Here is a 16774-nt window from a genome sequence, read left to right as displayed (position 1 = left end):
CATGCTTCTAGTAAGAGTTAAGCTATCCGAGTATATTAGCATTTGTAACACTCAAAAAGTAGTCTTTTGTTTTGTCACAAGAAAATATTAAAAGACTGCTCCGCTTCTTAGAACTACAATTGCTTCAGAATTGCTCTGGATGTGGAACTATTTAAAGATTCACTTTCTAATCTGCTTTCATTTTTTTTTTCGCTTCAATTAAATCAAATGGATGTACTAATGCCCAGATGGCCATGCAGTATGAAATAATAGTGCCCAGGCTAGAATTTAAAGTCATACCTCCAGGCAAAAACTCCAGAGCGTACGCAGAATGAAAGTGTAAAATGTTTTTTAATGTATATTTAACAACAAATACCCCAGTGACTATTGATGTTTCGTCTCAGAAGAATCTATTCCTCCAGTATATCTGAGGGCATGATATGAAACCACTCACACTTGGATTTTCTCTGTTTTTCTGCTCTTCTTCCTCTGTGTCTCTCCTGTACTCTCTCTCTCTCTTTCGTTGCCTCTCTTTAAACATTTATCTTCTGTTTTCTCTTTACAGGCCTTTTGTGCTTTGTGATGTTGGTTTTTACAGCTTTTTACTCACCAGAGTAGCCATTTATCTTTTATAGATGCCAGCAGCTAGAAGCACATATGAAATGTTACCATGTCTCTGTGAATAATTGTCACCACTTGTGTTATTCCCTTGATGTCACAGCACCTGGTCCCCCAGGAACCTGTGTGAAGTATTTACCCTGTGCCTCGTTGTCGCTTTGTCCTCCTATTTCTATCTCGTTACACCCATATAAAACCATCTTATACAACAAAAGCAGTGGCAGCAGCTACTGTAGGGGGATCATTTTGTTAAGAGGTCTGTCATCAGAGCTATAAAGCCTGAAGAGATGTGGGCTCATACAAGAGGACAGAATGCACTGGCTAAAACATTCATTGCCTGAAATTTAATAGCTCAACCACAAACAAATTGCCAAGATTGTTTTCCCAGAATCCCTTGCCGTGACAATATGCACATTTGCAAGGAGTCTCCAAAAATACAGGGACAGGAAATGCTCTTCAGTGTCCTCAATGACCGAATAAAATAAATGACATTATAATTGTATCCTTATTAACATATAGAAATATAGAGATTATACATCCCTTAGACATGATATACAAGCATGATTCTGTAAATTTGCAGCCTGTCAAATAAAAGGAGCAAGGATCAAGGCATGCGCAAAGCATATTTCTTTCCCTTTGAATGTCCAAAGCCACTCCCTGGTACATTCATAGTGTAGCAGTCCCATCCTCCCTAAAGCATTTCAGTGCTTTAAAGATATCACATTGAGGAAATGACTGCCAACCAAGGTGCGATTAGTGGCTTGCATTAATTATGCTATTATTTCTGCCGTGTCTTCTCTTGCTCACACAATTTTGTAAATATCCCTCGATACCAGTGTGTGTACAGAGGGAGTCCCAGCAAGAGTTCACAACTTTTACAAAGCTGTTTTTGTCAGTCTCCCAGATTAACATCCCCACAATGTTGCAAGTCGCAGAGAGCATTTCATTTATCTGCTTTGGACTCAATTAAACTCTCGCCTACTGTCAGCACTGTGTGATTAACGATCACATTCGTACGGCTGATTTCTAGAAAGAAGCTCTGTTATTAACTTGTCGCTTCAGGTTTCTCTGAATGTCATGTGCAGAAAAACTCACCCTTACAAACTAACCTCTGCTCTATTTTCTCCTTTGACCAAACTGATTATGCACAATCAATAATGGTATGCATTTTTGTCTTCTCTCTTGTATCTTCTGGGGCATCTAGGACACTGCAGGCAAGGTGCTGGACCGCTGGAGCATCATGTCCCGAGAAGAAGAAATCATTACCCTGCAGCAGTTTCTGCGCTTTGGCGAGACCAAGTCTATTGTGGAGCTGATGGCCATTCAGGAGAAGGAAGGCCAGGCAGTTACAGTTCCCTCCTCCAAGACAGACTCGGGGATAAGGACATTCATTGAAAGCAACAACAGGTCCCGCAGCCCGGGGATCTTGACGCATCTGGAAAACAGTAGCCCATCCAGCATCCATCATTTTGAGAATATCCCCAACAGCCTAGCCTTCCTCCTGCCCTTCCAATACATCAACCCAGTCTCTGCCCCCATGCTCGGCTTGCCCCCCAATGGCCTGCCAATGGAGCAGTCTGCTCTCCGGCTCCGGGAGCCCAGCCTGCCAAACCAAGGTGAAGTGGTGGACACCAGTGAGTCAGAAGTGTCCCTTTCACCCTTCCGTACAGGCCAGAGCCCTAGTCGTGGAGGCCTGGGAGCCATGAACAACATCGAACCCAAGACAGAGCCCAACAACAGGGCGTCCCCCATCTCACCGACCCCTTCCACCCAGCAGGCTCAACAACAGCAGCAACAGCAGACACAGCTCCAGCAGCAGCAGCAGGGCCAACAGCAGTCCCAAAATCAACCTCAGCAATCCAACAGTTTGAGTGACCACCATGTCCACCACCATTTTGTAAAGGACGAGCAGTCTAAAAGCATCAGCCATGCTTCCTTTTCCTCCAAGATGCATCGCATGCGTCGCATGGGATCCACCTCACGCAAGGGTCGTGTGTGCTGCAATTCTTGTGGCAAAACCTTTTATGATAAAGGAACCCTTAAGATACATTATAACGCTGTACACTTGAAGATCAAACACCGTTGCACCATTGAGGGTTGCAATATGGTCTTCAGCTCACTACGGAGCCGCAACCGCCACAGTGCCAATCCCAATCCACGGTTACACATGCCCATGCTGCGCAATAACCGCGACAAGGACCTCATCCGTTCAACCACTGGTACACCTGTCATCTCAAGCACCAAGAATGGTGGCTTCACACTCACCAGTCCTGGAAGGCCACCACTGGGTTTCACTACTCCACCGATAGACCCTATGCTTCAGTCACCTCTGCAAAGCCCACTGGTATTCCCCTCTCTGAAGTCAGTGCAGCCTGTCCAGCCAGTGCCCCCCTTCTACCGCACACTACTGTCCCCTGCGGACCTCGTCAGTCCTCCAGTGTCACTGCCCACCAGCCCCATCCTGCCCACAACCACCAACAGTACCTCCCTGATGGACCAACAACAGCATCTCCTGGCTGCTGCAGGGGCTTCCCACAATAATATTCATATGTCAGAGGTAGGACCCATGTCCCACCGCTTACACACACCTAGTGCCAACCACGACCTCCACACTGGCAGCAGTGACCCCACGCCCAAAAAGAAGCCTCGTAAATCGAGCATGCCAGTAAAGATTGAGAAGGAAGTGATTGATGTGGCGAGTGAATATGAGGACAAAGACGATGACGATGATGACATCCACCATAATCACCACTATCACTCAACCCCTCTTCACAACAAAATGAATGGCAACTGCAACAGCAACAATAACAGCGGTACTGGGAACCACAGTGGTGGTAGTGGGCAGCAATCGCCTTCCCAGGATGAGATGAGCCCCGGCCTAGCTCTGAGAGGCATGATGAGACAGAGTGAAGATGAATTCAGGGAAGGGAATGGGAGTGACAGCAGGGGTGGACATGATCTTCAAGGCTCTGGCGAGCTACGTTGTATGGACAGCTTCACCTCTGAGGACCAGGACCATGAAAGAGACTTTGAGAACGAATCTGAAACATCTGATTCCAAGATGTTCTACCGTGATGAGATGATGGATGTGGAAGAACAGCAAAAACACAGCAGGGGTGGAAGGTGTCTGGACAAGGACCAGGATGATGAGGGTTGCGAGGAGGCACAATTGAGAAAGGAAATGGAAGTCAAGGGTCATTCCTCCCCCTCCCCTCATCAGCCCCCTATCAGGATCAAGGAAGAACTCAATGATCCTACTTACGACATGTTCTGCATGGGTCAGTATGGCCTCTACAACGGAGGCATGGCGGCAGCCGCTGCTGCTGCCAGCATGGCTGCTCTGCATGAGAGCTTCATCTCTTCAATGGGCTACGGTGCCAGCCCACCCAAGTTCCCTTCCTCCCAATCACCAGAGGGAGACCCGTGCTCAAGTCCTGATCCCAAGATCTGCTACGTGTGTAAGAAGAGTTTCAAGAGTTCCTACAGCATGAAACTACACTACAAGAATGTGCACCTCAAAGAGATGCATGTGTGCACTGTGGCTGGCTGCAACGCTGCCTTCCCTTCCCGGCGGAGCAGAGACAGGTTAGTGCTAGAACTTGGAAATGTAACTATTTTATTGTAATGCAATGGCAGGTAGGTTCAATGGAAATGTTTTAATTCAATATGTATCACCTTTTATCATTTAAGTTGAGGCACGACATAAATCCACAGAATATACTACTGTAGGTTTATTTTATATATATTTTTTTCTATAAAAGTCAGACTTTTTGTAAGATATATGCCTTTTTCATTTCATGATTCTAAAAAAAAGATTCAGCTGCAATATTTCAGCACTGTATGACATTCACTTGGATAGGCTATCACTTGACATCTGTTAGCTAATTCAACACTTTAAAAAATCGATTCAGGGGCATCTGCTCCTTGGCAAGTCAGAGTTCGGAAGAGCAGGGTGTCAGGATGAGAAACACGTACGCACAGATTGAAACAAGAACGAGGCCGTACCCATCAAACCCTGCAGCTGCAGTGTGTTGTTTACCTGCCCTAACTACCTCACCTTGTGACAGGGAGGTGAAGCCGCATATATTAACATAGACAGCAGTTTGTCAAACCACTGCATTTATTAGCGCATTAGGAGGTGACGCTAGCCATATTCACCTGAGCTTGTTAGCACATATCAGTCCCACATACTCAGTCTGCAGAATATAGCAGCAGTGGCAGCAGCAGGTTGATGCCACAAGACTGGTGGTACACAACATCACTCGCCCTGGGCAAGCACAAGCTCCATGAGAGATTACACGCAACTGTTCCCCTGCAACATGGGAGCACTTTAAAATGTTAAATAGGCTGACACGCAGACATGCTTAATGTGAGGAAATGTTACATACATACAGTAATAATATCATCTAGAATTACTGTTTATAGATAAATTAAAATAATACCTTCATATTTAAGGTTTGGTGACACAGAAAATCATATCCCCTCTCAGGTGTAAAACGGACCTTGACAAAGTGTGAATTCTCTCTGAAATACACACAACTTCAAGTGTAACAAATCATGCTACACTTTCTTATCTTTTAATGATGTTGTAGATAACACCCTTACTCATGTTGTTTCTGTAGAAACATCTGCACAAACTCGCTGCTCCTTTCACATCCCAGGCCTTTATTACATTTGTTGTTTCGGTGTCAAAAAATAGAACGGGCGATTCTGGGACTCTATCAGAAAAGATGTGGGAGGGGAACAGGAGCAGCAGAGCAGGAGACAAGGTAGCGTTAGCGAAGGTGAAACCCTGCTGCTCACCTGACACAGATGTACCAACAGCAGCAAGATGACAGGAAGTGTTGTTATTATTGAATGCCTTGCCTCGGTGTGGTGGGCTGCCACCGGAGAGTTTGTTAGCTCCCCTCTTATGTGCAGGCTTTAGAAATAGAGGATGCCTGCTATGTTACATCTGTACACACATTTGCAAACATACATTACACAAGTACACAACGTACAAACAGATAACAGGGAAAGTATTTGCTCTTCTATACACTTTATCTCGTTGTAATTAGTCTCTGAATGCTGTAAAACAGTTGTTAGATCATTAATTGCCTTATCTGAGCTTTTAAATAGCAAGACGAGAGCTTCACAGTACATTAACAGGGGAATTTAACATGAAAAAAAAAAAAACTTCCCGATTGCCCCATTGTAATCAGCAGATATTGATCAGGTTTTTATTGGTGCTGATGTGGGTACTATGAATCAGACTTTTTTTGGTCAGTGATGTAATGCAGTCTCTTCATACTGGAAATCTGCTGTCATGACCCTATGATGTCTCACAGAAACAATCACTTAAATAAATGAGGTGACAACAGCAAAAAGAAAAAGTAATCATCCGAAAACAAGAGGGGGAGAAGGATGGTGTTGGGCAGAGATATTTGGAAAGGGACAGAGGTTTCAAAGATTAGACCATGGTGCACAGAGAATAGGCAACCGCTCAACATGAACTGTTCCTATGCCCACTCTCTTCCTGTGTCAGCCCGGATGCTTGTGTGTGTGTGTGTGTGTGTGTGTGAGACAGTGTGATTGTGATGAAACACCAGCAAGTAAATGCCATTTAAACACACAACGTGGCAGAACAAATGAGAATAAAGAGATATATTGGGAACAATTTCTGGTGTGAGCACAAAGCACGTCTGAGTGACCAGTGTAGTTCTGATAGCATATGGGATATATTACTGTGCCCCTGGTTCAATCAGGGAGCCAAACTACTGACAGAAGGGCATTACATAGCTGGAGGAATCCTGGGACCTTGACATCAGTCAATTGGATAATCCTTAAATGATAAAAATGTGTGTTTGAGTGTAATGGTGGCAATAAAATGTGAATATAATTTAGTTGTTTTCATAAGCGGACATATAAATGACACTGCATGAACGAAGATACTTGCACAAAATAATGTATTTTTTTTTTTTTTTTTTTGCCAACAGTGTTGTAGTAAATTAAGCAGCTCTGTATATATATGACATGAATCAATAAACAAATAAAATAAAAAAAACAACATTAGAATAATAGCCACATTGAATTCCATAAGAGGAAAGTAAACCGATGGTTATTTGAATAATAAATGCTAAAGCGATATTTATACATCGCAGCCCTGCCTGGCTTCCATAACACAGCTGTTGATATCCACCAAGTACCTCTACGCGTATCTGATTAGTCCACTGACCGAGTGAAAAGCAGCAACACACCATGAGACGCCAGCATCAAAAGCCCCCCGTATCAAAGTGAAGAAGAAAAAGGAGGAGAGGTCATTTGATCTAGTGAGAAAGACAACCAAGAGCCGATGACATTGTCATAGGAGGACACACTGTAAATGTGCTGCCACAGGAAAATCACTAGTGTTTGTTCTCTTTGGATTCCCGCCCTATTCAGAAGAGGCTAACATGCAAACTGTACATCCACACACTCAGGAATGCAAGAAAGGGTAAAGGTTTTAATGTGGCCTTGAGCAAGCATGTAAGATGTGTGTTTTTGAGAGTTAAACATAAGAGAGTGTGTGTGTGTGTACGTGTGGTTTTACGGTGGGGTGTTTTCTCCCAGCCTCCTGGCTGCCGGCTGCACGGAGCTAAATGATTGCATATTTATTGCGGGGAGCGAGCACCGTCGGCAGAAGTGTTGAAGAAGCTGCATGATTAACTGCTGGAAAGACGCGCGTACCAGTCATCATCACCATTATTGGTCTTGTTAATCATATTTTTTTAACCCGCTGACAAGACGCGTCTTATTTCTGTCATTTTTATCAGCCTCTCCTGCTTCTCCGTTTTAACTTTTCACTCCATCATTTTCAACTCGCTTCCTATGTCGCTGCAGCAAGTAGCTTCTTCCACATTCCCATGGTGCAGCGGTGCGCAGCCCGCGGTCCCTGCATGGGACACCGAAAAACGGAGAGAGTGAAGGTTAATTATGTTGGAGAGCCTCTTTCCTCCCCTCTCCTTCCTCCCTCCCTTTCCCTCGGTCCCCTCACGGCATGTGGGCCCGGCTCCACTGCTTCACAATTAGCTCTCTGTTTGTCTCTAATAAACAAAGGGCACGCTGCTCATAGAGAGAATATGTTAGCGAAACCCCCATCAAAAAAGCTCAAAGTCCAAATAATATTACACCCCTTTAATTTATCTTTGACATTTTGTGATGTCTTTTGAAGTGAAGAAGGAATTGTTTCATTCTCAGATAAATAACAATCGAATTCCAGTACGTGAAAATGATATTTAGTGCATACATAATGTCTACGCGGCCTTTTATTTTGAACATCCTCAAATAATTGTTTGAAAAACCACGCTGTTGAACACACTGAAGCAACGCAAAGCAGATATTACGGCGACAGAGAATGATAAATGGTACGAAAACTCCTTCCTCCCACTTACACCTAAAACCTCATAACAACAAATGACAGGAAAGACAAAGAACCACTCGTGTCAATTTAACACCACTCAGCTTTCTATCTCATTTACACATTATGAGTCATTTAGACAACACACACACACACACACACACACACACACACACACACACACACACACACACACACACACACACTGACACAACAACAAGGGCAAGGGCCATCAGATGAACCTAAAGATGATTAAAGCCAGTTGGGACAGACACACTCTCGCTCTGCCTCCTCTGCACAGTCAAAAACGGGCTCTCTGGAGGCCTCCCCCATCTTTTGGGCAAAGATGAGACTGTCAAATTGGTTTGCCAGCCACATTACTGGCCAACAGGGAGGCAGAGATGGAGGTGTGGGGGGGGGGGGGGGGGACGCACTAAGGAGTTGGGTTTGGGGGAGGAACGGTAGAGCGTACTGAAGTGAAGAGTGATGGAGGTGGAGGGGAGTGGGAAATGGGGCATAAAGTCTAAATCTGATAAATGAAGGGATAAGTGCATTATGTCCACTGTGTGTGGATTCAGCTGACGTACTTGGATTATTTAGGGCGAGGAGGCATTGTCAACACAGGAGTTAAATAATGTTCATACAAATGGTCATATTTAAACCGGGCTCTTTTTCTCCTCTTCATCTCTTCATCATTTCCACATGGTTACAAATGATATATCATAACGTGATTTTTATTATTTTCATATACCTGTATAGTGAATTAAAAATAGTGTAGCAAATGTGAATATTCTTTATTTAGATATTGTCGTAATATTCTAACAATGTGATGTGCATTTCTGAGTATTTCAAATGGCTATAGCGCAGACTACTTACTGCATGATATTTAGCATGTTTGACTTTAATATCTAAAACTGAGATAGCCATGGTTAACTTAGAGCTTATTAGCAGTGAGAAGGTGTTGTTATAGAGATGGAGACATGTTGCAAAGGACCTGCCTACCTGAGCATCATCAACAGCATCCTGAGCTTCAAGCTTAACTGAGCAAATCTGTGGCCTCCTCTTCACGTCAAAGCCTGTTTTGGTATCCCTGCAGAAATTCTGCCCATTTCCTTCTACACTGATCACTGACTTTTAGCATATTTCAGACGGTTTTAAAACACTCTGACCTCTCACAGCCAAGCGTCCACACACGTGTTGGACTAGACGGCGATGCAGCGCCACGGACGTTGAATCATGACTCCCATATTTAAGCCATAAGAAAGCACCATATGGGTGCAACTGTACCATCAAAGGATAAAAAAGAACAAAGGATTTATATAGTCTTTTTGATCGAAGTCCCTTTATATGGAAGTAGTATATTTTCTGCTTTTCACACATACGCACGCACACACACACACACACACACACACACAATAGCACGTGCAAACACACACACACACACACATGCAGTGACAGCCACGGCCAATCGATTTGCCACGCTCTCTCTCCTCAATGCTGACGATGCTTGAGTGGACGGGCTCCTGGTTGCCTGGTTCACAGAAAAGGGTCCCTCAAATGAATGTATTTCTACCTCTTGCAGGACAATGTCGGATAGGGAAGTAAATAATTAAAGGAAAGGGACCCTTTTTGACTGCATCAACCCTGCCACTGCTGGTAAGCTCTACTATCCATTGTGACTCCATTTTTGCCCGTCCTGCTAAGGATGACCGTTTGATTTTGATTTATTTTTTTTGTTTTTCTGTTACACACACGTGCCCTCCCTGCATGGAAACCCCTCACATTAAAAGGCGTGTTTGCATATATATTTTTTTGTCCTTATTTGATGTAAGTGCTGACCTGATATGTGAGGAATGGGCCTTGTGTTTGTCATAGCTGACGCAGGTGATTCGTTGCTTAAGTTTCCTTTCTGTTATGCCGTTTCATTGTGACATGTGTGCAGTGGGTCCCCCCCCCGTTTCCTCGGTAACTGTGAAATTGGAGCGGTAAATACATTTGAATTGGATTGTTCAAGCCCATTTCACTTTGCATCTTACAGCATGGCTTTGTGTGCTAACTGAAACCCTCAGTAATTGTCTCTTGGCTTACGCATGGCACTTGTTACTTTTTCCCTCATCAGCTGTAGCACATTGTGTGATACGGTTCCCCTTGTGTTTAGGAAAAAAAAAATGCCCATCTTAATTAAATCCATGGCTACATAAAGACATGTTCATTGAGGTGCTCGATTAAGCCACCTCCAATAGGGAACGAATGCGATAATGCTGTCAGGGCCTAGTGCTAATATGCTATCCAGTTCCCCTCGATTATCACATTACCACAGCTCGAATCAATTGATAAACTCCCATTCAATATGGTGGAGTATTTAATTGAGTCAGAGTCTATTGGATTTGAGGGCTGTGCAGTGCAGACATGCTGACAGCGGTAAACACTAGCAGGATGCTCTGTCTCTGTGCAACCTCTATCTGAGGAGAGCTGCAGGATGAATTTCTCTTTCTGTGTGACGGTTCTGTGTGCCTCGACTGATAGCTGCAATCATCTGTAGTGGTTCTTAAATATTGAATCTTTGTAGCCTGGTACCATTTCACAGAAGTAAGATAAGTTGACAATATGAATAATACATCATTGTAGGTTCAAATACATGTTTTTCCCAACACTGTCACTAAGATGATGTGCATTCCCCCGTATGCTTTTGATTGATTTACAACGATGTCTCCCCACAGGCACAGCTCCAACATCAACCTGCACCGCAAACTGCTGACCAAAGAGCTGGACGACATTGTCCTGGACCCCCAACTCCCGCCACTGCCCAAGGACCTGCGAGCCGAGTTACTGGCCAAGATCTACGCGGGGCACCACATGGGCCTGGGCCCATACGCTGGCATGGGCATCGGAGGCGCCAACCTCCGGCCCACTGGCCTGAACCACAATGCCCGTTCCCTGATGAGCAGTGAGTATCCCCACCACCCTCTCAACCATAACCTTAAACACCACCACACCAACGGCTTCTCCCGGGGCCAGCCAGACGACTACATGGTGTTGGACCTGAGCACCACCTCCAGCGTTCAATCCAGCAGCAGTGTCCACTCCTCACACGAGGGCAGCGACGAGGGCATCCTATTGGACGACTTGGAGGAGGAGGAGGAGGGAGAAGAGGATGAGGAGGAGGGCAACAGCGAGGGGGAGGACTGCTCCCAGCATGCCGAGGGGCGGGCCGAAGAAAGGCATCGGCACGAGACTGGAGAACTAAGGGGCGAAGGACACGGCGAGAGGTTGGAACCTTCCTCTTCGCCGTTCCTCTTTTCGCCCACCGGGGGCAGTAACGGTGGCGGCAGTGGGATCCTCTGCAACATCTGCCATAAAATGTACAGCAACAAAGGAACCCTGCGTGTGCACTACAAGACTGTGCACCTGCGCGAGATGCATAAGTGCAAAAGCCCCGGTTGCAACATGGTGTTCAGCTCTGTGCGCAGCCGTAACCGACACTCTCAGAACCCCAACCTCCATAAAAACATGCCCTTCCCTTCAATGATAGACTAAATAATGACTTGCTACTCGACCCTGCTGTCAGTCGGCCCGCTCCTCCCTTCATTCCTCATCCTTATTCCTCCTCAAATTAGCTTTTAATCCCAGCCCAGGGCCATCAAATACAGGCTAAATGCCTGTATGCCTCCTGCCCGTCCTCTGTAAGTCATTGCAAGACATTACTTTGTCCCTCTATAAGATCCATCGACTCTAAATACAGTTTATTATTATGAACTTTGACTTTTCCTTCTTTGGAAGAACAGGAAGATGCTCTAATGCATGGAGTTTGCTTTATAACAAAACTCCATTTTTTTTCATAAACCCCTCCATCTTTTTCTTTCAGACTTCTCCCCCACTTTGTTTTTATGTCAGTCTCCAAAGAATCTATTCAAACTCTTATTTGTGACTTTGCCTGCAGAAATGATAGTATTGAAAAAAAAGCAACAAAAAAAGAAAAAAAAAAGAAAATCTTCTTGTTGTATTTGTGTAATGATAGCTTTTAAATGAACCCCCTTACAAAAGCATGACAGCTTCATTTGTAAATAATGTCCCAAGAGGCTTTTGGTGTAAAACAGTTGTGTTGATGGTTGTTTGCTTCTTTTTGCTCTCTCGTTATGGTTTTATGTTACAGTCCAGTACAATACTTCCAGCTATAGGCAAGAAAGAGGTAGCATCTTACTAGCTTGACTCATTTATGTTAGCTTCAAAGACACGTTTTAAACTGACTCCTAGGGAAAAAAAGAATATCATGTGACTTGTTTTATCTACTCGTTAGATATTCAGAGGTTGCCGGCATGCTTTTTTTAGGCTCCTACACTGATATCATTCTCTGTATTTCTATTTTTTTTTTTTTTTTTTTTTTTTGTCTGTTATGTTTATGAGCTTTAGTATACCAATTCAGTTTTTGCACTTTGCATCTATACAAGGGGATGTGTAATATTATTATAATGAGGACTTTTGCAATGGTGAGTTTTCGGACTTGTTGGAGTCATTGATGGCTACAGTGCCGAGGTAATTGATAATACCTTCAACATACTTGTGCCAGTTTCTTTTTGCACGTGCTCAGTTTCGCAGCAGAAAAACGTCACGCCTCCCTGAACAAAAAAAACAACCTGAGATCTTTCCCCGTCGCTAAACAACGTATTCAGAAAGTATCTCTAAAGTCTCTTGCCTCAAAAACGAATCCGAGTCTGACGGAATATAAACTGCTGTTTCACACAAACACAAAGGAGTTAAACATCGATAAAGTCTCTCCTCCTCTTTTTTGTTTAATTTGTGTATGGTTGCCAGTTATGATCACGACAGTTACTTCAGGAGGTTTAGCTGTGTAAAGCATGACATTATTGTGACATTGTCAAACAAAGTTATCAATGCAAGAACTCATCTTGTTCTCACAAAAAAAAGGCATCTCAATGAAATATGACTGTCCCGTAGATTTGAGAAGAAAAAGAAAAGAAGAAGAAAATAGTCATTCAACTGTGACCAAAACAAAAAGTGTTTACTTAAGAAGAGCTCTTTCAGTGACAGTGTGTACTTAAATCATAACCCATTGGATTAATATGATGCACTTGAGTCTTAAATCTTTTGCTGTGATATTTTCAGTATCGGTTTCCATTGCTGAGTGTCGGCTACAAATGTACTCTCTGAAAAAAAAAAAATGTTGCCATTTTCCTGGTTGTTGTTTGCAGCCATTTTTAACGTGTCCATGACTGTCTTACGGTACAAATATTTCCAGTAACTGGGCAAAGTAGCCAAGGGAAAGGGGTATTTATTGGTGGGTGATGTATCTTCATGGAGATGTTTGTGTCCAGTATAAGAATATTTTTTGTAAGAAAAAAGACAAAAAATAAGAGATTGTTCCTCAGTTTGACTTGTTTATCAATGTATTAGCAATGCCATGTTGTTACTATACAAGGAGATCTTCTCTTACTTGACCGGTGCTACACACAGAGGGGAAGAAAGCAGCAGTATGTGGCGTGCTGTACAGTATTCACAACACCTTACACCCATAACAGTGTTGAGTTCCCTTTATTTCATACTTAAGCCATTTTGCAATATAGACATGACCTATTCTTGTGAAATAATTCATGATGTATTTTTTTTTTTTTTTCACCTATATGACACATAGCGGTTTTCAGTGCGGAGATAAAGAGAGCGCGAGCGAGAGCGGAGGCTGATGGAAAGGTTGCGGAGGTGGAAGGCTGACTAGGGAGGAAAGGATGACAGCAACGATCATTAAAGATGTGCTGCTTCTCCGTTACCTGGAGGCGTCCCTGCCATTCCAGCTTCTTCTGTCTAATAACTCACTTGTCACTTTGTTACACTGCCAGGCACCAAGGTTGCTGACAAGACTGTGACACTGATAGAAAGAGGAAAAAAAAAAAAGGAGGGGAGAGATTTGTGCGCTCTGAACAATTCAATTTGATCCATTCAATTTAGTTGAATTCAATTCAGCGATTCCTTTTCCTATGTGTGCTTATTCATATTCGTAGGGGTCGCTGATAATTCAATTGCTTTCCCCCTCACCCTGTTTTTCTCTTTGTCTGTCAGAGCGCAGTCATTCAACAACCGCCACGGCCATTTTTCTTTTTTTTAACCCGCCACTCACTTACCACCTCCACACCCCACAGCGCAGGTCCTACAGGGACACACACTAATAGTGTATGCTTAAGTTCACCGGACGGCCATAGCATAGCAAAAAGGGATGGGTAATTGCCTGTTTATCCCAAGTGAAGGGAAAATTGAGTACAGGAACCCCTGCCTTCTCCCAGGAGTGGGTTTCACCGAGGCGCTCGCTGCCTCATTCACTCGTTGCAATCCCTCCGGCCCTCGCTCTGGCAGAAATGTAAAAAAGGAAAAAAAGTGCTACTCCAGGAACCCCGCTGACAGCTGTCTCTCCAACACACAAACATACAAACACACACACACACATATGCACACAGAGGAGAAGTGGCACACACTCACATATGCCTCCTACTTACAGGCCGGAGAGATGACAAGAACAAGATGACTTGTTAACCTCTAGTGGTGGAGGAGACGGGGGCAGAGAGATATTCTCACCACAGGAAATGAAACTCTCCATCTTGCATTAACATCAGAGCTGCTGCCCACTGCCACTACACGGAAGGCTAATGCTCCGTTATTGAGAATGGTGTGAGCTAGCACCGAGTCAAGCATGGAAAGTCCACAGCTTTTATTAATATTTAATTTGAAAAATTCAACAGCTAATAATTTAAACATTTTACCCAAAGAGGACACTGTTTAATTAAGACAATAGCTGAAATGGGCCAGGAAGCTCACAGATTAATTTGAACTAGAATTAAGAATGGTGTCAGACAGCATATTAAGTTATCTGAATGTAAATGTGCTCTGCCCAAATAACCTCGGCTACTACACCCTACTTGATTGGAGGAGGGGGAAAAGTTTTAAGACTCTACCACAATCTTTATGTCCTTTTCTTCGCCGTGAATTTCTCAAGCAGCGGCTGCAGTGCATGACCTCTGTCTGTGTACCAGGGCAGAAAACCTCATAGAAGAGATCCCCTTACAGCCTCCGTCTCCCACCTCCTACGGGCTCCTTCTGAGTCCCGCATGGTGCCGGTCATGCCAGCAGAGCTCAGAGCTGCGAGAGGCTGGAAACGGAGCTGAGAAAACACGCAAAAAACCACAGGGAGACAAGCGAGACAGACGGCGAGAGGGAAGGGAGAGATGGTGGAAAAGGGTTTGGGCTGAGAAAGTGGTCTGGCTGGAGCCTTGCGGCAGTCACTTAACAAGGCAGGGGAGAAAGAGAGGTACACGGGGAAAGGAGGGAGCGAGAGAGCAGCAGGGCCAGGACTCCCCAGGAGTCACCGCCAGCTTCTTCTAGATTGCCTGCTGGAGAGCGATCGAGCCACCTCTAACATTTCCACCCCACTCACCTAGATCCTCCTCCCCTCTGAGAAATGACCATCAATCCCCCCCCCCAGCTCCTCCGAGAAAGCTACAACCACGTGGGCCCAGGTGCAATTTCGCAACCTAGTGAGCAGAATGTGGATCGGCAGGAACGCGTCACTCAGAGCTCCTCATTGGTCCCGACCACCGGAGTGAATCTTTAATATTTGATTACAGGGGGCCATCGGGCATCAATTATTCTGTACTTCTACACAGAGGGAGAGGGATGAGGTGGACGGTAAACGGCTGAAGCAGCCTGACCTGTTAATCACTGTCCGTTTTTGCTCACGTCACAGAGCGAGTGAGCACAATAGGTGGAGAGAGGAGAGGAGGTGACACCACATGCAAAACTGTCCAGTTAATGTAGCTGATGGAACAAAGTGGGATTTAATTACGTCCAATGACGTCATAAGAGATATGCAGATAGAAGTAAAAACACACACATTGTATCGATTCTTCAGTCTTCATGTGTTACGCCCCCAAAAATAGAGATTCTCTCATTCACTTCAACTGGAACCTGTGAAATGTCAAGAATTCATATAATGTTTCCATTGTGCAAATTATATTTGACAGTTTAAAATATAAATAAGCTTGAAGACCTGGTGAGTTTAGATTTTTTTTTTAATTTCCACTTGTGTTTTTTTTTTTTTTGTGTGTGTGTATCCATTGCATTCATGTCTTTAAAAGGCCGTGTTCTGGCGCCGGCCCTCGACAGCGTTGCATGGCCACATCGTCGCACTGCAAAGAACGAACAGAGCAGAGGAGCTTGTGTCACTTTGGTGTCAAAAATGGTGATTTAGTAGCCTCATGAATACTGTATGTACTTAAACAGGTGTTTCCCATTTGCAGATGGAAAAAAATGGTCCTCTTTTCTTAAAAGACTCTTGTTTCTTTCCTTTCTTTCTTTCTTTCTTTCTTTGCCTTTCTTGTATTTGTTTCTGTATCATAACTGTCTATGGTTTTTGCATAAAATGCATAAGGGTTTTGGGATGTAAATGGAATTTTATTCATATTTTGTCCAAATACCTCTTGTAATTTGTATCAGAATTCTTGTACAATTTTTATATTAAAGATTTATCAGTCACTGGCATTTTGTCACTGCAATTTTATTAAAATGATGCTATTTTTATTATTTTTACACTAGCGTACAAAGACAACCTTCTCTGTAATGTAGGAAGAAAGTGTAAAGCCCTGAAACAATGTGTCAATCAAGCCGTTTTCACAAGACACTGATTTCAGCAGGTTTTTACTGGGCTCTTAATTGCTCTACGATAAAAATCACAAGGGAAAAGGCTATCTTGACCAATTAGTGGACGATTAGATTAATAGAGTTATTAAAAGATGTACTGGC

At 43.8% G+C, this 16774-nt stretch overlaps 1 protein-coding gene across 5 annotated transcripts in view; it reads left to right on the top strand.

Annotated features, from left to right (window-relative positions):
- The window catches only part of bnc2 (basonuclin zinc finger protein 2), a 149677-nt gene extending 133164 nt beyond the window's left edge, over positions 1-16513 (top strand). For 4 of the 5 annotated variants that reach the window (XM_084006676.1, XM_084006678.1, XM_084006675.1 and 1 more), the window contains 2 exons: positions 1802-4182; positions 10693-16513. In XM_084006676.1, coding sequence (XP_083862802.1) covers positions 1802-4182; positions 10693-11509 — 3198 coding nt within the window. In that variant the 3' untranslated portion in view covers positions 11510-16513. Of the gene's footprint in view, positions 1-1801; positions 4183-9554; positions 9629-10692 lie in introns of all 5 variants that reach the window. The other variant, XM_084006679.1, reaches the window with a different exon arrangement.
- Positions 16514-16774: the final 261 nt, after the last annotated feature.

Source organism: Eutrigla gurnardus (genome assembly GCF_963514095.1).
Source record: "Eutrigla gurnardus genome assembly, chromosome: 3".
Lineage (NCBI taxonomy): Eukaryota > Metazoa > Chordata > Actinopteri > Perciformes > Triglidae > Eutrigla > Eutrigla gurnardus.
The sequence above is the reverse complement of the archived record's forward strand: the minus strand, read 5'-3'. Positions and strand labels throughout refer to the sequence as shown.